General features: G+C 38.8%; 1 protein-coding gene across 1 annotated transcript in view; it reads right to left on the minus strand.

Moving 5' to 3' along the window:
* LOC121357760 overlaps nucleotides 1-22,134 on the minus strand; it is a 116,373-nt gene that overhangs the window by 74,649 nt on the left and 19,590 nt on the right. The window contains exons 5-7 of the mRNA XM_041475348.1: nucleotides 20,124-20,207; nucleotides 15,408-15,577; nucleotides 2,113-2,189 (exon numbers count right to left, since the gene is read on the minus strand). Of these exons, the coding sequence (XP_041331282.1) occupies nucleotides 2,113-2,189; nucleotides 15,408-15,577; nucleotides 20,124-20,207 (331 nt within the window). The remainder of the gene's footprint in view (nucleotides 1-2,112; nucleotides 2,190-15,407; nucleotides 15,578-20,123; nucleotides 20,208-22,134) is intronic.

Below are 22,134 nucleotides of genomic sequence, written 5' to 3' on the forward strand. Positions count from 1 at the left end.
CCCTCTTCTGAAACAAATGCTCCTGCCCCCAAGATCATATGACATTGCTACAAATCAGTTTCTATTCAGACCTTGCTTATTTCTTTTCTTTTGAATATGTACATAGTTACATATTATCAGCAAAATTACCACTGCTTCATAGATAAACTGTTTTCCAGATTCCTCTACAGTAGAATTGTATCACATCAATTCCTAAGCAATAACTGAATCAGTTGGAAGGTCTGTGTGGATGATAGTGGCAATGAAGTACATGGAAGTTTTGCCCAAGCCAGGACTGATGAGAAATAAGGACAAGATTCAAGTTCTAAATGAATATGTGAAGCACAGGGTCAACCATATTTGAAGTATTATCCCTGAGCTTTAATCACACCAACTTGGGTCCAGCTGTCCTGAACAGAAGTATACAAAAGATGACTCTTGAATGGGTGTAACTAACTCATGGATCTGAAACATCTGAGAGGTTTAAGCATTCTCAAGGAGAGAAGTTGTTTGGAACTTTGTACTTTGCTTCTCATGATGGAAATCACTTCACTTAATTTGGTTAGAGTTGCATTGACACAGGGGTTCATTAGGATGCCCATTTGCTTGCAATTCAATTTAAAATTAAATACACTTTGTTGTTGATTTTATTACTTTTAAACTACTGTATCTATTGCCTTTATTAGCTGCTAATACACAATTATGAAGGTAAACAGTTTTCATTACTGAACATCAAACATTTAAATAACCACATTTGATCTCTTTCCTGGTTGCCCCATTTTTCTCCTTTCTCTGAGTATTAGATTGAAGACAATAATTTATTCAGTGACAGCCTCTTCTGTACTCAGCAGCATGCTCGTCAGCTGTCACAGAAGCAGAACATGGCTTCCTTTGCTCTATTCATCAGGGTTTTTATTTAATCTGTTCACTTCTTTACAGGTAATTCGATGCATGTATTTATCTCAAGGTCATTGATCACAAAAACTTTGCTCCAATTCCTATTTTCTTCACTCTCTAAGACTAATTCAGAGGCAAGGATGAAGGATGTTGGGACAAGCCTTTTGGTGACCTTTTGAAGTGCACTGTGTGTAGCACTTAAAAACGACAGTCCAAGCTGGGTATCTGAAAACAGAGGTAATTCAAAACAGAGACCTCTCTCAAATATACAGGCTCAATTTTTCTAGTCCTGAGGTCCTTTGTTTGGGAGAAGTTCCCTTCATTAATATCTGTAAAGAACTGAAAGAACTTCAGAAGGAAAGTACACTAGATGGAATTACAAAATAGTCCTTATCTGACATACCTTTGAAAGAGTTCATGAATCCTGGCTCTCCACTTTTGTTTCTTGTGGTGAGAAGCTCCCTTGTGCTTCAAGTCCCACATGCCAAGGAGAAAAAGAAAAATCAGAATTTATTTCCAAGTGTATAGAAATAACACGGAAATAAAAGCTATAAATGTGCAATTTTCCAAAGCTTTGCCTTAGGTCCTCTGGTTGAAGCTTTTCGTAAGCAATAAGGAACTTTAGCCACCATTACTTTATTACATTTTTTCCACTTTTTTTCTGTGTGTTTTCCCATGTTTACTGCATTATTTCCAAGAGAAACTGAGCTCTCATCTTGTTTTAAAAGTTTTTTGGTACAATGTATATTTTTACATAGTAGTGTCCTACAGTCCTTTTTATTACAAGGCCTAATCAGACATTCATATGTAAGCATACATACATTCATGTATCAGCAAGCGTGGCTGCACACACACACACAACAAAACAGCACACAAAGCAGTTAGGCACAGACCGAAGAACTCACATCTTAAAACCTTGCTTTAAATCTGCTCCAAATCTTGATGTCTTTCTTGTCTCACCACAGACATTTTTAAATGTTTGGTAGCAGGACTGGCATTTTTGGAGGTTACAGTGTGTAAGAGACTAACTCACATGAGCAGTCCTCTCCCCCCACAGTTCTGCAGCTCTCCAGCATGAAGCTGGAGGGCTTGAAGTTATTTTTCCCTTGCACAGCAAGCTGAAAAAGTCGTTCCATATAGAAGCTAGCATCAGCATGTATTAGGCTGTGTTCTGTGTGCAAAAACTCATAACAATAACTGCTGAGGGCTGTACACTCATGAAAACAAAATTCTTACCCATGACCTGCACTGTTCAAAGATCTTGCTGAACATTCAAGGGCATTTGTCATGTCTGGATCTTCTACTGGTTGTCCCTGAGACCAGCATAAAATGTGAATACAACACTACCAATACAGAAGAAGGCATCCCTGTGTACTCTAGACTGTCATCTAAACAGTGTGAAACTACGCTCCGCTTCTACTCTCATCAAGCCTCGAAGGCAAAAAATCATTTTGGTAGGGAGACAATGCAACAGTCAGTGGAGAAAAACTCCCCATCAGGGCTCCATATCTGGCTGTTAAAGTCTCTCCTTTCTTCCAAATCTCTTAATTATTTGACAAATTTCTGGCTGTTTTCAAGGAAGTTTGGAAATGTCTGTTGAAGACTGAGGCAAAGCATCCTACTTATTTCCAAAATGAAAATTGTCAGAGTGTAAAAACAGATAAAAACAACAAAAGCCTGTGCATGTAGCTTTTAATGTAACTTTTTTAACCCTGTAAAATTAAAGCAGAGACAACATGGTTGCCTTAAAGAACAGTGGGATCTGTTGGCAGTCCCAACAGCTATCCTCAGATGGATGCTAAATCCTCCAGGTCAAGCATCACACACAAACAATTACAAAGGTGGCATGACTGAACTAGCTCAAAATTTGTTTTTCATATTGCAATTGTGTCATGGGCAATGCTTCCTTGACCACTGCTTCTCGACTCGTGAGAACCAAGCCATCCTGCTCCTGGAGAGCTTTTGGTTAAAATTTACTAGGACTTTCTAGTGCAGGACCCGTTTCTCTCCCATCCCTACTGGCACTGATTTCCTCCACTAGGCTGATAAATCACCACCTACACCCTTCCCCAGGAAGGGCTGGGACCTGGCTCTGCCCTGAGTTCTGCTCCAGCAGAGCTGGTTGCTGGCTGGTTAGGGCTGTCAGGGGCACCTTGTGACACTTCCCACAGCCCAACAGGCTGCAGTCACCAGGGAACATGGCAAGAGGACTCAAGTTTTGGGCAGAGGCAGTTAACGCCAATGTTCAGAAAGTTGGAGTAGTGTTTGGTTCGCATTTTTTCCTCCTGGATGTAGTTCTTGGTGATGTCTGTGAAAGCTATTTTTGAAGTGAGTACTTAGATTAAGAAACAAGATGAAATAGTAAACCCACTTCATGTAAAATATCAAGTAGCCATAACACTGTAACAACATTCAGACATTACCACTACAGGTTTTCACTGAGCCAGTAGTAAAGAAGTTTTCTTTTAAAAAATTTATTTTATTACCAGACTCCCACAGCTGTCCAATTCCCTTGTTTATCTTCCTAATCTTAATTAAATAATGAATATTCAAAAGAAAATATGAATCAGGCTTCTCTGTATTAACTGCACTGTTTTCCATCTCTGCCTCTGAAGTGGCAATGGGAATATGATTTAAAACTATTTCTTCTGGATCCTAGCAAAATATTTGTCACAGTGTGTCATGATAATTTTTAAAAAGCTCTATCATCTACCTAATAAATTTGTTAAGTTTATTCAAATCTTATTGAACAGGAAAAGTGCAATGAGTCACGGTTAATATTTCTTTACCTATACTAAGAAAAAAATACATCAAAAATTCAGTGCTCAAGGTCCTACTCAGAAAACCTCTATGAGTCTGTAATACATCTTCTACATGATTAAAAAAACAGGAAACTTGCTTTAAAATGAATTATTCACCACCTTGAATAAATTTCCATCTTTCCTATTTGCAAAACCCCTAAGTCAGTTATGTAAATTTTAACCTACACTAATTACCTCAGGGGTGTGCAAGCTAAAGGAAAGTAGATGCAGTAGGAAAAAAAAAATCCCAGACATTTCCATCACCAGGAAGCAATTTAATAGAGGAAAAAAATGTGTAAGTTTTCAAAAACAGAGCAGCCCACATACATTCTTTTTTTTTTTTTTTTTTTAATGCGGAATAGACATTTCTGCAATATCCCTTGAATCAGAGCTTTACTGGAATAAACCAAGTGCTTTTTCTCAATGGCATGTACCATGGCACACATAGCAAGGCACTTGTTTCTCATCACGACACCAGCATTGTCTAGACTGCGACAACGACCCATTGTTGACAACGGGTGTTCCCAACTAGAAGGCATGAAATGTGGTTTAGCTTCAAGTCTCTATAGACATTGAGGGCCCCTTCAGAAAATAAGTGGCTAAAATCTGTGAACCACTGGTCCAGGAGGTACTGGGAAAAGCAGAGTTGTTTGAAGGTAGAAGGGCTCAATCACAGCTCCACTTTGTCCTATCCCCACCCTGATACCAGGCTCTGCTGTAGCTGTGAGCCAGCTCCTCCACACGTCTTTCCTGGTTTCTTCATCAGCTGTCTTGAGGTCTAATTACACAAATGGCCTATCTACTGATTTCAGAACATGTTGTCAAGAGTGGGGCTTGAAAAGGTCTTTCAGTCTGGGCTCAGCCTAGACACACACAATGGTGCACATTGTTTCTACAAAGACAAGAACCTGACTCAACACTACTGATTAGTGCTGACTGGATATTTTCAGCATCAAACTGCTTCGCAAATGGCAGGATCTGGTTGTACAGTACTTTTCAAAAAATTAGAAAAATTGAACAAAACCCCACCCAAACACATCCTTTCCTCTTGAAAGCAAGCCCACAAAATTCAGCAAAACTTTGGAGCAAAATCAATTTGGCTTTTATTGTTCAGCAAAAATGGAGCATTGAGGGAAAACATTTACACACACACACCCCTTTTTGGTCAGTCCTAGCCTATTACAGCCTTCTGCTGAGGAGCTCTCTGCACTGCAATTTAAAACAGCCAGTGGGGCACTGGCCTTGATAAAAATCTTACTCCATGCAAGGAGTGCTGTAGGGGTCTACCTTCCTGCATATCTTCCTCACCAGGCCAGGGTGCAGCAGAGGCAGCATGCAGACACAACCTGTGGGTTCTCCAGCAGCCTCCCACTGCCCACAGAGATCCCATATCCAGAGCTGGTGCTTCCCCTTTGTTCCACTCCTTGAAACATCATGTTGGTACACCACAGTGCAGATAGTGTCTTTTTTTTTTGGTTTAAAAAAATATCCAATTAAAATATTTTACTTAGAATTTCCATCTTTGCATCCTAAAATGTTTTTCAGTGATGGAAATCCTGCCCACTCTATTTTTATGGATAGGAGAAGGGAGAGCAAAATGTCAGCAGGACTAGAAACAAAACTCAGATCTCAAGTCCCACTGGTGCCACCTGGTTCTCTTCCTTCACAGTCTAGCTGCTGTGTGGAGATTCATTCCCAGTGGCCTCAATATCTACTGCACTGTACATAAAACAAGTTAAAAAATGAAGAAACATTTGAGACAAACAAAAAAAAATTTTTTGCAAGACAAGTTAACATTATTTTCAGGCAAATTGAAATTCTGATAGGCTTGTCTGCTCCATGTTAACTGTAGAGAGAGATCACAGGGAAGGGAGGCATGGAGAGGTAAGTTAAATGGAGTGCCCTTCATTGGAAGCAAAGACTAAAGGAATAGGATAAGACCTGCTCTGAATATTGCACTACCCATTACCTGTTGGAATTTGTGTGACCTTGTCAAGGAGATGACAACAAACCAGAAAGTAAAGTTGTGCCAAATCCTGGACACATGGTAGCATTATTGATGGTGCACTCTGCCAAAAAATGCACCATGAAGTCTTAGATGTTTTTTCAAAGAGAAAGAGAAAAGGCAACAAAGCAAATCCTCCCTGACTTTCCTTTCAAATAGAAAATTAATTTACTGTTCACAAGAATCAAATTAAAAACTTAGACAATTGAATGTTTTGTAACAGAACTCAAACTCTCTTTTAAAACTGATACTGCAGAACTCAAAGTGAGATTTACTTTAGTCATACTACAGCCTTATTACACATACATTTAGTGACAACATTATAGGCTGATGATTTTGATAAATCTGTAAAGCAATGCAGCATCTCTAACAATGCAGTGAAGACTGAGCTACCAGTCAACAGAGGAAAGTAGTATTCTGCTATCAAGGTGAATGCTTTTATAAGAATATATATCAAAGGCATTAATTCTGAACAGATATGGATACTAGATCCAGCTGTAACGTAGGTGTGATAAACAAGGACCTGAATTTTCTCCAAACTCAAAGATGTTTTTATTCAGGATTTTGATCCAAGATGATAGGACTAATAAATTAAAAGAACTTGAATCACTTTGCTTAAGATGCATTGAGAAAATTCTGGAGAGCACCTCTGACTGCTGCAGAGCTATCCAAATTCTGCAAAACAAAGATTTTGCCTCTCCAGCCTCAAAACAGAGAACTCATTCTTCTAATTTCTGTCTTGCTGTTGACAGAGAGATCTCCTGTGGTTTCTTCAGAACCACCAGGTGCTCCTTCAGATGCTTCCTACTTCACAGCTGAGAAGAAGTAACTTCAGGGTCATAAACCTTTGGTATCCTCATCGAAATCTAGAGAGTGTTGTAAGAGAATGCAAGGCCATTTATGAGAACATCTGACTACCATAGCCAGGCACTGAAAATATGTAATGCTGAAATGTCTTTTGCCACTGATTAAGAGACTTTAAGCAGAAACATCTTAGCCTGTCAAAGCTCCACAAGTTCAGATGTCTCCAGATTAGCCTAGAAATCACCAGCTACTAAGATTCAGTAAATTTTAAACAGTAAGATATAACAGAATATGTTACCAAGAGATTATGGAAGAAAGTAACCACATTTTATTAGGGAATACATTCCCTCCAGCATAAAACCATGTAGCATGAGAGATGCCAGTGAAAACCAAAGTGAACTATGCCAATCTATAAATCTAAAATGAATAGTTTACATTAACAAGGGGAAAGTGTTCATAAGCTATGTAAAGAACTTCAGCATTTTACAACCTTTTTCTACTTTTTGGATACTGACAGCAAATTGGGACACAACTGAAGGGAAATGGAAAGGAAATACCAATCGGAAACACTGACATTTTTATTGTGGTTTTCCCTCCATTCTTCTTCAATTTAAAAATGTTTGTCAATTTCAGCACAGAATGTTTTTATTATTTGTAAAGCCTTTTCAAAGTCCTTCATGAAACTTTACTCCTTTAATCCTCTTACTCTTCCACAAAGCAGGTATCTGATTTTAGGTCTGTTTTGCAGATAGGGAAAACTTGAGTCATGGCAACAGATTTGCTTGTTATAGCTGCCCAAAAAAAATCATGTTCAGGCCAGAGGTTACAATGTATTTCATCTTTCTGAGTCCCTCTTCTTTTTTCTGACTGTCAGTAAAGCATTGCCTCACAAATCTGCCTCCATTATAATTGTAATCAAAAAGTATAGACTTTATCCAATAATTCCCATTCGTACTCCCTTTCACATAATCCTCTGTTTTTAGTGTGCAGACATGTTTGAACACTTCACAATTAAAAGAGATGTTCACTTACAATTAGTGTATGAAAATTACAGAAATGGAAAAAACACTAAGTACTGTTTACTGTATGATTATCTTAAATACAACAGTTGCCACACCTAATGATTTTTCTCTGTAAAGAACAGACCTCCTTCTCCAAGCCCACATCCTGCTCCAAGTATTTGCTGAAAGGAAATTGTTTCACATATTCAGCTGAGGTCTTTCTCTAATTTGAATGCTGATATGAGCAACTGTATAATAACATCATATTGTGCTGGTGTATCTTTGAGTGAACATGTTGATATTATAATATATTCTCATCATAACCACCTAGTCCTGAAAACTGCATTTTGTCTAAGGGTCTGGCACAGTAATGAGAGAAACCAACTGTGCTAACAGGTTGCCAGCAGGCTGAACAACAGTGATTTTTCAGCTCGGTACTAAATAAATAAGCAGGCACTTAATGCAACTGGACTCTGTTTCACAGTATTTTAACATCTCTCAGCTTACAGACTACTGGTTCTATTTCCCGCTTACAAACTGATGTGAACTCCAAAACCCTTAAAAAGTTTGGTTACACATGAAAAACACAATACACCTCAAGAGCAGGAGATTGGACTAGACAGGCTCCAGAGGTCTGGCTCTTCTCCACTTGAATTAATCTGTTCTGTGAAGTAAAGGTCAGATGTGCCATACAGCACAGGTTCCACTCAACAAATTCAGCTCTACTGTAAGACTACAGAAGCAAAACTTTCCACCATATGGAGCAATTCCTTTATATGCAGCTCAAAATCCATGTAGTCTATTAATGCTGCTAAGGAGTACCCCTGTCATAAAAGCTAATCAAAGGTAGACTTAGCTACACCTGTAACTACAGTTTGACTCCAAATGTATTTAAAATACAAATAAAACAGCCCTGGGGGGAAAAAAATTCTGGAGAATACATGAGCAATTAAAAAATTGGTTTTATTGTACTTTTTTTTTCCAGGTTTGTGCCTCTATTCATCAGTAAAGCTGATGCTTTCTTTACAAACCTCATCTGAGTTTTGCTTCTTTTAACAGGTGGTCAGTACTTGATGAAGTCTCTTAAACTTCATCAGGATTTGGCAATCACTAATTCTCTTTGAAGAATCTTTCCAATTGTCTCTGTTTATTGAACCATAGAAATGGACTTCCTTACTGGAGTTTATAGTGGGATAATGAGCCAGAGAGCTGACCAGTCACATTACCTTAAGCATCAGCAAATGCAGTATCATCATTTACAGCAGCTGTAGGAATCATTGTTCCGGCTCAATAGAATATCAAGAATTACTTCAGTTCTTTAATTGCCCCTTCTGATCTTAAAGTGTGAAAGAACACAGTAAAAACTAAGTGAATTCATTTTTAGTGAAAAACATAGGAAATATGGAAGATTTTCCTTACTTCCATTTAAATATTTACTTAAATGAAGCTCTTAATATTTATTTTAAATGAAAGTCATATAATTCCCGGACAAAGCAATCAAAAAAGTGCCACAATTTAGAAGGACAGCTATAGCTATACTTGGGGTATTGTGACAACACAGCAACAGACTATTTGCAAACATATAGAACAACTTTTTCACAATTTTGCTTATGTTTATGTTAATTTCCATGCTCCCTCTTTAATCCTCCCCAGCTCCTTTAAAACAAAAAAGTATCTGAGTGCCCAGAAGCAATAAGGTAGGAACCTTAAAAATTTGGAAGGTTCTCAGGTTTCCAACTGAAGACACAGGAACAAGCCTAATAGAATGAAGATATTTAGAAATCTCGGATTGCCAGCCTACATGGTAGAGAAGTCCCCATGCTACATATATGGCTTCTACATCAGACTGGGGTGCTACATATATGGGTCTGCCCAGACTGTGGGTGCTGACACGCATATGAGGGCCACAGGGTCTCACTGAGCAGGAAATCAGAAGTCCAAGGGAGAGAAGCCCAATATTCCAACCATTGGGAAGTTCACCTTTTGTATTTTGCCCCCAAACACAGGCTTCTGTGATATTTTTTTTCACAAGTGCAAGAACAGGCACAATAATGAATTCAATGAGCTCAGCCTAATGATGGATTTCAAAAGAAAATTATGTGCTAAAGAAGATAGCCATAATTCCTACTATATCATGCAAATGAAATGGAAACCATTATACTAACTGACTGTAGAAATGCTTTGACAGTCAAATAATGTATGTAGCATATAGGTAGCTTGCCTAAAATGAAGTCACCCACTTTTAAGACAGAGTGAGAATTAAACATTTTCAGCTTTTGTATTCTTGACCTGTAATTCTCAGGAAGGAAAAAAAAAAAAAGGAAAAGGAAGAAAACAAACAAGGAAAAAATCCCCACACCAACTCATTTACATACGACCCTCATTTAAAGTCCTGGTAAATGTCAAAAAGTAAGTTTCTGCTGACAAAAAGTCACCTTCAACTCTGCATTGCTCTTAGATGAGTATATTCCCACAAGGGTTATACTCAGAACAGACTGCACAATGCTTAGTAGGCTAAAGCTGTGGTGAGGGGAGGTCTGTAGGTACCATCAGGATATGCAACCTTTCAGTCCCTTCCAATCCAAACCATTCTGTGATATGACTCTATGATAGCATTTCCCAATGGGGTAGAACATGCAAGAACATGTGCATTGGTGTTTTTTCTGATGTTTATCAGACTGAGGTCTGATCCCACTGGTTAAATTCATGATTGGAGAGTAAATTTACCATCTTACATAGTGCCAAATTTTACCCATGTTCTATCCACTATTAATGAAAGGAAAACTGATCTCTCCATCATCATATAAATTGATCTCTGTGACTTGGCAAGGAGTCAGAGCAGTGATGATAATGACCCTGTAAGAGTATTAGACTTAATGCCCTGAGGCATTAACCTTTATTTAACCAAAAGGTAAATCTTTTGATGAAAGACAACATTTTATTACTATCCACCTGCAACAAATAGCTCATTTCTTACTGCTATAACTCAGCTGCCGGTACTGAAGAGCAAAACTTGCACTTTACATTCAGAGGCTCCTGAGTAATTCACATTGAGGTCATGGATCAAAACTGATTATATAGTGATGATGATCAAGTCCTGCGAGGTGCTATGCACTGAACAGAGGGGTAAATGTAGCAGCTGAAACTGGAAGAGAAAGATGGAGGCTGTGAACAAACTACCCCCAGTAAAGAATACTAACCAAGCTGCGGGAGGAGGGTAGGCAAACAGGAAAGATGTTCTTAGCTTGTGGGGCAGTACTGAAACTTTCAGTCACCCCATTATTAATTTTTTCTGCAAAATTAATTTTAATAATTTTGCAGAAAAAAATCTAATTTTTTTGCAGAAATAATTTTCTAAGTTTTTTTTAATAATTTTATATATAAAACTGAGTAGTCACTTTTGTTATCTCAGTTCAGAAACAGCTAAAAATTCTAGTACTGATAGTACTTTTCCATGGAATTTAAATTAGTGTATAGCAAGATTATGTTGCCAAAAGCCCATCAAGTGCAATCTCACTCCAATCACCACTGTTTGCTCCATCTTCAGCAGTCTGTCATGTTTTGAGAGCACCCCATTTTTAAACAAACACAGTAAGTCAGCATTATTTCAGGTATTTCCTTGCATATTTCTCTGCCCTGTAAGATCAAGTTCCACCCATAAGCCTGTGTGCCCCTGCATTGTCTCATGACAAATGGTTTTCTGTGGTGCTCTGAATATCCAGCCTTGGTTATACCTCCTCAGTTTCCACCACAACACAGTCTCAAGTTTTGATTTTCTTGCAACAGAGTTTATTTTTCTTTATTGAAAGCAAATGTCATTGGGGCCTTTGAAATCCTTGTGTCTACATGGCAGGTCACACAAAACAGCTTTCCAAATTTAATATTCTTTAATGTATTTGTTAACAGAACACTGACATCTGCTTAATGCTTTCTTTGCAAGAATCTATCAGATCTCCCCTCATGCATTTCTTGCCAACCTCAGCTCTCAGTTTCTGCATTTACAAAACAGGACAAGAAGTAAGAAACAATACAGCTTAAAGTTCCAGAGCTGAAATCTAACATAAACCCTTTTTCCAAAAAATATTATTTTGAGGAATGCATCTGCCCTTTCAAAAGCTTTGAATCATGGTCATCTCACACACTGAGCTGCTGTTTAAACAAAAGCCACCCATTTTTTGTAATGCTACAAAACAGAGAAAAACAATGAACTGAGGGATAGATAGTTGATACATAGCTATCCTTTTCATGCCAACACTTCCAGCAACGCTCCAGCGTAAATCACGTGCCTCATTGGAGAGAAATTTGGCAGCCTAAAAAGAAACAGCAGCAACTCAAGTGTGTTTCTGAACCAAACTTATAAAACCAGTCTCACATACTGTAAAACCTCACCTGGTGTTTTTAACCCTTGGGCTCCCATGTTTTTTTTCATTTTGTCAAAGCAAAGGAATGTGAGGGAGATGTCTGTTAAACTCCTTTACTCAGCCCAAGGGTTAATTACTCAGTTTTGTAGACATTTGAAAATATTATGCTACTTCTAATGGCAAAATTGATAGAAGCTTGTTTCAGGCTCACTTTATGTCATTATGGCAGATTAAATTAACTAATCATAAATTATGCTGGCTAAAGTACATCTGCTACTCACTAAACCTGCAGAGAGAGGGGAAGACTTTTTCTACTGAATAAGAAGTAAATGCCATGCACAAAATTAAAGACTTTTACAAATCAATAGGCATACAATAAGCAACAAAATCTGGAAGCATCACAAAGTCAGCAGCAACAGATTCTGAGGACCATGGCAGCAGTCTAACAATGAACCTGTAGCTGTTGTGGAAAAGCATCAACACTGCAATGCTGCAGGGGTATACCCATGGATCAAAGAGTAAAGAGGTCCATTAAAGAATAAAGAAGATCAATTAAACAAGAATTAGCATGCTCGCATTATTGCTAGAGGTCTTGGAATACAATATGACTGTAGTGGGTTGACTGTGGCTGGATGCCAGGTACCCACCAAAGCCCTCTGTCACTCCCCTCTGCAGAAGGACAAGGGAGGGAAAACGTAATGAAGGGTTCATGGGTTGAGATAAGGGCTGGGAGAGATTGCTCACTAAAAATCATCACTGTGAAAACAGGCTAGAATTAGAAATGTTAATTGAATATATTACCAACAAAATCAGGGCAGGATAATGAGAAAAAAAAATAAGGTCTTAAAAACACCTTCTTTCCAGCCCTCCCTCCTTCCCAGCTCTACCTCCCCCCCACACCAGCCCAGGGAGACTGGGAATGGGGCCTACTGTCAGACCATCACTGGTTCTTCCTGCCACTGCTCAGGAAGAGGAGTCCGTCCCCCTGCTCCAGCTTGAGGTCCCTCCCATGGGAGACAGTTCTCCATGAACTTCAGCATGAATCCATCTCATGGCAACGGTTCTGCACAAACTGCTCCAGTGTCACTCTTTCAGACAATGTGGTCCATCAAGGACAAGCTGCTGCAGTGTGAGTCCCCCACATGACCACAAGTCCTACCAGGATACCTGCTCCAGCTTAGGTTCCTCTCCATGGGTCTGCAGGTCCACCCAGGTCCGTGTCCCAGCATGGGCTTCCCACAGGATCAGTCTCCTCTCAGGCATCCCCTTGCTCTGGTGTGGGCTCCTCCATGGGCTGCAAGTGGATCTCAGCATCCCCATGGTCCTCCCTGGGCTGCAGAGGCACAGCCACTTCACCATGGTCTGCACCACGGGCTGCAGGGGGAATCTCTGTTCCACCACCTCCTCCCCCTCCTTCTCCACTGACCTTGGCTGGTGTCTGCAGGCCTGCTCCTCTCACATATTCTCCCTCTGCTCTTCCCTGGTCACAATTACAACTGTGCAATAACTTGCCTGGTTTGTTTTTTTTTTGTTTGTTTGTTTTTGTTTGTTTGTTTGTTTTTTGTTTTGTTTTGTTTGGTTGGTTGGTTTTTTTTCTATTTAAATATGTTATCACAGTGGTGTTACCACCATTTCTAATTGTCCCAGCCTTGGCCAGTGTTTGGTCCATTGCGAAGCCACCAGGGAATGGTGCTGATAGACATGGGGGAAGCTTCTGGCAGCTTCTCACAAAAGAAGCTTCTCCCTGTAGCTGCCCCCACCACTACCATAACCTGTCCACACAAACTCAATACAATGCCATGGTGTTCACAGGCTCTACTTCCAATGTCATCTCTTCTATTTTCTGTAGAAAGGGGCTAAATACACAATTTCTGTAGTCTTTTAAGGAATGGATGGATGTCTGGATCACTGATCTAGAAGAAAACACAGATTTTTACAGGGATCCTCTTCTTACTCTCTGTATTGCAGAATGTAGATGTAACAGCTAATACCATGTCAGTGGGACTAAATTCCTTAGCAGGACATGAAATACTGAAGTTAGAGATGTGTGAGAGGAATGGACAGAAAACACGGGCACTCAAGATCTCTTTGTTGCAAAGTAAAGAACGAGAACTGAAAACTCGTGGTAGACCAGCTCAATCAATCCCACTAAATGAGGATTTCCTTTCTTTTGGACTAATATAAGGAAGAAAAGCACTGTTGTATTGTATTACATGTAAATTCACATATGTAGTTGTCAGTTAAAAATCAGAATGTAGTTTTGGGGTGACCAGAGAGATTGTTTCTGTCTAGGAAACAAACTCTGCTGAACACCTCCAAGAAGACTCCAAGTAAGATGATCAGCCACATGACCATGTTTAGAGGGAGGGTAAACAAAGTTTTGACACATCTATTGTGTTCCTTCAGGTCTCACAAAGCCTCATGAAGCTTTGGGGGCATCTGAATACTGCAAACATAGTTAAAGTGCAAATTCTCAACACATTATAATCTTCTGGAAAGGTGCAGCACTTTCTGTTCACCTATTACCAGGTTCATTCTCCGCCAGTCCCTTGAGACAGATGAGGTTCTTAGTACCATCTGAGTCCTTTTCCCTCACAGCTCCCTTCCATTTCACATTCTCTGAACAGCATTACCCATACCACCTTCTATGCATGATGCTTACAGCTATAAAAAAGTCACAAGGGATGAAATATAGCTACAGGATTTAGAGGAAAGCAGTAAGGAAGAGAATTGTGTCCCTCACCATCATGCAGAAGGCAATGAAAAGGTTTAGTCCTGCAGTGGGGAAAAAAAAAATCTAAAAACTTCCACTGAAAATAAAAGAAAGCTTAGATCACCATCAGTCACTGGATAACCTATTTTAAGCCCATCAGAGCCAGTGAGCTGTTCTCATGTTGCTAATTAAAAATGATAGATTCATCAATTAATCTCTCTTCCTGTCCTCTAGTCTTAGTATGAAATTTTTCACAGGGACAAATGGTCATTAGGTGCCCACAAGTATCATTTCAGCCCTGCAAACTTGTGTCTTTGTCAACATGAACCAGAACCTGTCTCTTTATGCCATAAATGACAAAAAGAAAACCTTATAAAGCTCAGCCACCCTGACAAACATAAGAGATTTATAATGGGGAAATAATCTTATCCTCTGTACAATGAATATTGCTACATAAATCCTGCCTGGGCTCCAATCCGAACTTGCTCACTGATGAATAAGCCTCTGTTAAATGTGGCAGAGAGAGATGTCCTAGACTTAGTCTCTTGATTGAAACTCAATTGCAATATTACTACACAGCAGTCAGAGATCCTCCACTATTTAGGAAAGAAGCCATGAAGGCAATCTATTTTTATTCACATTGAAATGGAGACAAAGATAAAGGTCCTGCTGTTAGCTTAGCAAAGTGCCAGTCACATAAAGCATGCCAATGACAATGGTTATCCTTTCCTCTTTCAATATAAGTATCACCCGGCAGAGAAATAGAATTGGGGTGTACAAGGTTAACAAGCCAGCATCATGTTATGAAGCAAGTGATAAAATTGTCTTATAGTTCTTAACTCTGACCTGTTCCAGTGAAAAGCTGCCAAGCAGAATTATGTCATCCTGAACATCTCTCTCAAACTGTTCGATATATGAAGGAATCTCTTCATCTTCAAGCTCCCAGTGAAGGTCACATGCCTTACTAGAGCTGACAGGCATTACAGCGTCCGGAAAATCTTCGCTGACGACACGGGCTGCTTGAAACAGAAGTGGCAGACTGTCTCTCAGCAAATGGGAGTTCATTCACTGGTTACTACCTTTTCAGTTAGTATGTTTGGCCTACCAACACTTAAAGTATGAAACAGCATCAGTAACACAATTGACAGGTGCCAAGTGCCAGTACCAGGAAAACTGTCCTCAAGTGCAACATCTGAATTCAGGTACAAATTTAGCATGTGCAGCTTGTTCCCTAGGTACTTTTTAAAAGGCATGATCTACATTTCCACTGGCACTTTACTCACCTGTTAATCTTAGAGGGATTGGGATTTGGAACAACTTTGGCATTCCTTCCTGAGGAAGAGGAGTAATAACTGCAATTGAATGGGAGTTTTAGGTGAAGCTACATCAAGCATTTCATCTTCCTTTCAACTCACCCCAAATTATTAGATTCCTTTCCCTAGGTGTATGCATGCAGCTCCTGCCTAATTAATTTGGTCCAGTTCTGCTCTCACCCACACCACTCCCCTGATTTCACTGCAGTGACATATGCAGAACCAAAGAGTACATGCACCACATAAATAAAAACAAATCTCATTCATAAAGTCAGCCTTAAAGAGAAACTTTGTCTTTTTTCAGTTTAATTGATCACGCTATGTTAAAAAAAAATTCGATCTTCTCATTGATATCTGCTATAGTACTAATACTAGTTTGGATCATAAATAATGACAGCTATTTTTGCTCGTCTCCACATTAGGATCACTAAAAAATAACAGATATCAGATTGCCCACATCTATCTGTCTTGCTTCATATTCCTGTGTGTAGGCTTTTATGGTTGTCTGTGCCTATCTCTTAAAGAAATATCTAGTTGCCATATCTAGTTATTTGCTTCTCTTTGTCCATATCTAGTTATTTTCTTCTCTGTGTCCATCCTACGACATGAAAGCAGTTAAAAGAGAGGTTTTTTCCCTCAGACTCCTTTGAAGTCTTTCATTCTCTAATGAAGACCAGAAAAGGAAAGATAAAACTAAGGCTATTAACATTTCCAGTTTTGCTCACTGCTCATTGTTTAATGACTTTAATTGTTAAGCCTCCCGAGTACTTAAATCACCTCGGTGCCACCAACACACAGGAAGTAGGGTGGGTTTTCTGTTTAATTACAACAGGATACAATTCAAAATCATGTTGGGGGAAATGTACAGTAGATATAAACAACCCAAACCATTACCTTAGGGTACACATCTCTTCATGTAGCACTTTACAAACCTAATGAAAAGTGATTTGACCTACAACTATTAACAAAACAATATTTACATTTAAATTTACTGTAACATTAAGGTTTTGGCTAGGAGAGAGAAAACCCAGGAAGCACAGGAAAAAGAAACATTGCCAAAAGCAGAAGATGGAGCATCTCTTGTTCCCCTTTATGCTGTGTTGTACACAACAGGCCATATGCTCAGCTGGTATAAATCAGCTGCTTTACTGCTTTCACAGGAGCACTGCAAGTTTACATCCTGGGAAGTCAGTAGATTCAGGGTACAGCAATAGTCAAAAAGGGAATAAAACCATTTGGTTCAGAAAGATAAACATGAAGCAATTCATCAAAATATACTTTTTCTTTTTTCTGTTTCTTATTTTTGTGAGGAATTATATCTAGTGAATTCAATTTTGGTGGAAGACACTGGACTCAGTAGCATAAATTTTGTCCAGAAAGAGCAAAAGAGAGCATTTCCAAAAACCTTTTCAAGGAAAGCAACTCCGAAAAATAAAGCAATAAATTACAATTTAGACTTGAAAAATATTTGCTTAAAATATACATATGCTCATTTAAGCACAGTTGCTGGTTTGCCTGCATTGGAAACAAGGAGAGAACAGGGCTAGTCCAGCTGATCTGCTCCTTCCGTAGTGTCTTTGCAAAGAAACTTTCAAACTTGGTCAGCATCAGGTTGAACTGCTTGAACTGATCCACAGGTTGGAGGATTGAGGTCATGACCCAGAGCAATACTTGACCTAAAGAAAAGCAACCAAATCCTTGCTCTACAAAAGTAGCCAGAGTTAAAAATTGTACTACTTTGTACACAGAGGATAAAAGGGCTGAAAATTCATTAATGGATTGATAAACTAACTAAAAACTTGCTGCTTGAAGTTGCTAGCATGGGCATGAAAAGTTTTCATTGCTTTGGGTGTACCTAACCCTGAGAGTCATGTTTTTCTTGTAGTGTAAATCACTTCAACAGAGGCTGTATTCGCAGATGCTGGACTGTAATTAAAACAATCTCTCCAGTATTAGCTTGACTGTTTGTGACTTCATTTACTTCTATATTTGCCCATCAGATAGCAGCAGTTTACATAGTGAGATGATAATTTAAAGGGTATATTCAGCAGCAGACTACACCTCAGGATGGGTTTGATGCATAAAGCTGCAACAAACTCCATATGGAAAAATAATTTTGGCTACCTGGTCTAGAAAACCGGGCACAAATTGTATCTAATAAAGTTCAGTGCTGAAGGCTCATGCACCAAGTTCAGACAACTAAAGTAATGCAAAACTTGGCACTTCAATTTTTTAGTTCTTGCTAAAGAACAATATAATAGAAATTACTTTTTATGGCATTCATGTATCATCATTTAAAATGTTCATGGATCACAACTGTATATTGACAAAAATGCAAAGTAAAAATATGTAGTCTATATCTTTAAAAACAAATAACGAATGTTGTATTTTAAGTTGCCTTATAATATGAAATAACATATACCACTAGAGTGACCAACAGGTTACTCAGCCACAAAATGCTTTAAATATATAATTATATAAATTCTGAGCCATGTTCTTTCCTTTGGGGATCATCTATTAATTAGGACTGTATGACTACGTGATTTTTCAGCTCAGTGGCCAAATGAAGAAACGAAGCAGTTCTGTAAGAGTGGAACCAAATGAATCCTAGTTTTCTATGGTTTTTCTGATGCTAATAAGGGTCAAACTCCCATATTAGCTTTTCCCTCGGTGGAAACATTAATAATGCTTGTCTGCTCTGCTCAACTGCCCAATTCCATAAAACTGGTAGGGAAGTCATACCTGTGAGACTTGCTCCTTGTTAAAAAAAAAAAAAAAAGGGTTGGAAGTGACCAACTAGTTCAAATACTGGGAGGGAAAAACACAGGCATAAATAAATCCACCCTGATATATGCACAGAGGTGAAAACTGCACAAACTTCACGTCCCCAGGAGAATCTCTCTTTTCTCGATTTGCTTCACCCAAGCAAAGAAAAGTAATAAATTCAGCTAGAACAGAGTGCAGCTTCACCCACAGCATTAGCTCTGATACCCATCACGGCACTTTTAAGAAGTAAAAGCACTGAGGCACAGCCTGAGACACAGGACAGCAGTGGCCTGCAGTGCGTCCCCCATTTGCTGCCCTCACGCCTGCACAGGGGGCTCTGATGTGCACATGGAGAGTGAGACACACGTGCTGATGCATTTTCTTGTCCCAGAATTGACGTTAACATAGAACAATTGAGATCTTGCTAATAAGTTACAGGCTTTTGCTTAAACTATCTGCATGAATTTAGTTGTGATGGTTGCACTTTTTTCTCCTCGCATTTAAAATGAGATAAAACAGGTTTCAAAGATGTTACTGATATGACCAGTGCCAGTTCAAGAGATTTTGCAACCGTAGGCAAATGAAAACATTTGCTTCCTCTAGAACAAAGTTGCTTATAAACTAAATAGTCATAGAACAAGTTGCAGCTCCTGGAGCTCCAGCGCCGCAGGCAACCGCCGGCTCTGTCTCTCTGACAGACTAGGCCCGTGTATTGCTGAAATACAACGGGAAGCCTCACACAGATACAAAGGACACAAAATAATTTTGCACAAAAGACATGTGCTGAAAAAGGAGGGGGTGGATAGGCAAAAAATACATGGACAGCTCTGACCTGGGCTTGTACATATGTCACTTCTCCTGGGATGAACCAGAGAGCAACAGACATGGGCCTTGTGTAAAGGCTGAGATGGTAAAGGTCTCGTGAATCAACCAGGCTTTAAGTAATGCCTTAAATGCTTTAAAAATGAGTGAAATCAAAGTAAGGCTGTTCACTTGAGGTGAAGAAATCTCATACACTTAATTGTTTTTACTGTAGATGGAGCAACAATTTGTATTTTCTAACAAAGCCACAGAAAACACTTTCTCACTCATCTGTTGGTGTAAATTCTTGTATAGATAACCTGAAACAGTGTGACATGACCTGTGCATCAGACAAATTGCTTACCCATTTATCAGCTTAAATAAGGATTTCTATTTCTAGATTTGAGCACATAAGCAGTGATATTTCCAGTCTTCTTTAGTAAGTGTGGAATTCAACATGCAGTGAAGCAATCTAGAGAAAGCACGCCACTTAAGTTACAGTTAAAACCACATAAACATGACACAAAACAAAAACATTTGGAGAAAAAGACCTTACAGAATTGCATTAAAATCATCATCCCTTTGACTTCTGAGTTCAAGGGGATGGATTACCCTCTCTCCTCCCCACATGCAGACTCAAAAGAGTTTTATTTTTCTTTATGCAATTGACTTTGTTATTTACCTTGGAAGTCCAGCATCTTGTTTTCTTCATCTAGAAGCTTCATCAGTTTAGAGTAAAGGATTTGCTCATCAAATTTCACAGGATCTTTAAAAAACAACAGTGAAACAGCTATAGTTTCTTCCAGTAGTATTTCAGGAAATACTATTTTAAATTGAAAAGATATAAAAATACAAAAGTTAGGAAGCCCTTTGACGCATGAAGATAGTTTTTACAGTGCTAGTTTCACAGCTCAGAATAAAATTACAGTCACTTGTTTGAAGCAAGACAATTCAAAATAAAAATCTAGTCATATACTTTTAAATGGTGGGCAATATTATATGTTGATCTGGACTGAAACTGGTTTATAAATTCTGCTATGGAGTCACTCAAATTACTGTTTATATTCAAATTGCCAGATGAATTCTATTTGACTCTTAATGAAAATCAAAATACCCAATTTATTCTAACATGATTTTGGATCTTCATTAGAAATTTTACCTTGCTGTCCATAATATTAACACATTATCTAGTATGCATACTCATTACAACACTCTATGAATTTTGAATTTGTGGCTGGTTAGTCATTCAAATTTTCAGTAATATCTGCAGATTTTAAAAAGCAGCAAAGGACATGTACACTTACTCTTTTCCATGAGACCTGGAAAAAAAAAATTACTTAAAGGTCCTACATTCAAGGGAGAAATGAGCAAATGGGACCATTTTGTCTCCAGATCTCCCAGACCTTGACTTCTCTAAGTTGTCAGTGAAGACAGGCAGATAAAAGACCAAAGAAATGCATACAAGGCAGGAGGATTGAAGTACAGCTACATGCAGGCTTGGGTGGCTCTTTTTAAGTGCTCAATAGAATCTCAAAGAATAAATTCATTTTTCCTGTTTCTCAAAGAATAAATTTCTTTTCAGAGGCAAGTTTTTCAGTTACACTGATCTTTCAAAGAAGGTAGTGGCTTCTGCAAAGCTCTTCTGAAAGTATAGAATCTTCTACATTTCTTTTAGCCTGCAACATTGAAATGTTCCCTTGGCAAGAGGGCAAGTAAATCCATAGTGGGACATTGCTTGCTCTCAGGGCATTATGGACTCTTACAAATTTCCAGAAGAAATCTAATTTATCAAATATAGGAAAGATAATTGCCAATATTTTCATATTCACAGAATAACCTATTAAATAATAGTTAATGTCTGAAGATTTGCTTTTCACCAGATATTCTCTTTGGTCATTGAGCCTGGCTTCCTAAAGTTCTAAGAAAAGTGTAACTTCAACATGTGCCCTAATTTATTCATGTTTTTCTGGTTTTGACTCTTGCTCATGAGAGCCTGCTAAATGGAAAGAGGTAAACCAGTATGGCTTCTAATCAAGGGATGACCATGCAGGACCAAGCTTCAGTTCTGACCCCCTTCGTTTAATCCATCCGCTACATACAAATGTACTTCCACTAATTTAGCACCTCTTCAAGGAAAAAGAAGCCAGATAGCAAGCCTGGTTTATAAGTATTGACAAATCAGACTGCTTAAGGTAGAAAGGCCCAGTTATCCCTGCTCATACAGAGCCAAGGTGCCCAGGACTATGTCCAGGCACCTTTTCAATATCTTCAAGGTAAATGTTTTGCTCTTGGCAGAGATATTGGTAAACACAGCATTATAACTGCTCTACAGAGGTCCACACAGCCAGCCTGAGGCTGGTACTATTGCTATTTGACTTTTAATAAGCAAGAGTTATTCCAACATTTGAGCAACATTTTTGCCAGGGAGAAAAAGGAGGACCACCAAAAGAGCTCTTCACACATGGACCTCAGGTTTAGCGTGATATGCGATTGACTAAAACCATCTCTCCACTTCAAACCCTGGAAGCCAATGGACTAAAAGCGTGTTCCAAATTCTAAAATAAATAAACCCTCACCATACAATACAAAATCAGCATTTATGGTTAAGTCCATCACTCCGCCTCTTCAACACAGTCAAGAGAACATTTCCTCCCAATGAGAACTGTATTTCCATATATCCCTTATGTCACCGC

Source organism: Pyrgilauda ruficollis, unplaced genomic scaffold (genome assembly GCF_017590135.1).
Source record: "Pyrgilauda ruficollis isolate IOZ18807 unplaced genomic scaffold, ASM1759013v1 scaffold35, whole genome shotgun sequence".
NCBI classification, from domain to species: Eukaryota; Metazoa; Chordata; class Aves; order Passeriformes; family Passeridae; genus Pyrgilauda; species Pyrgilauda ruficollis.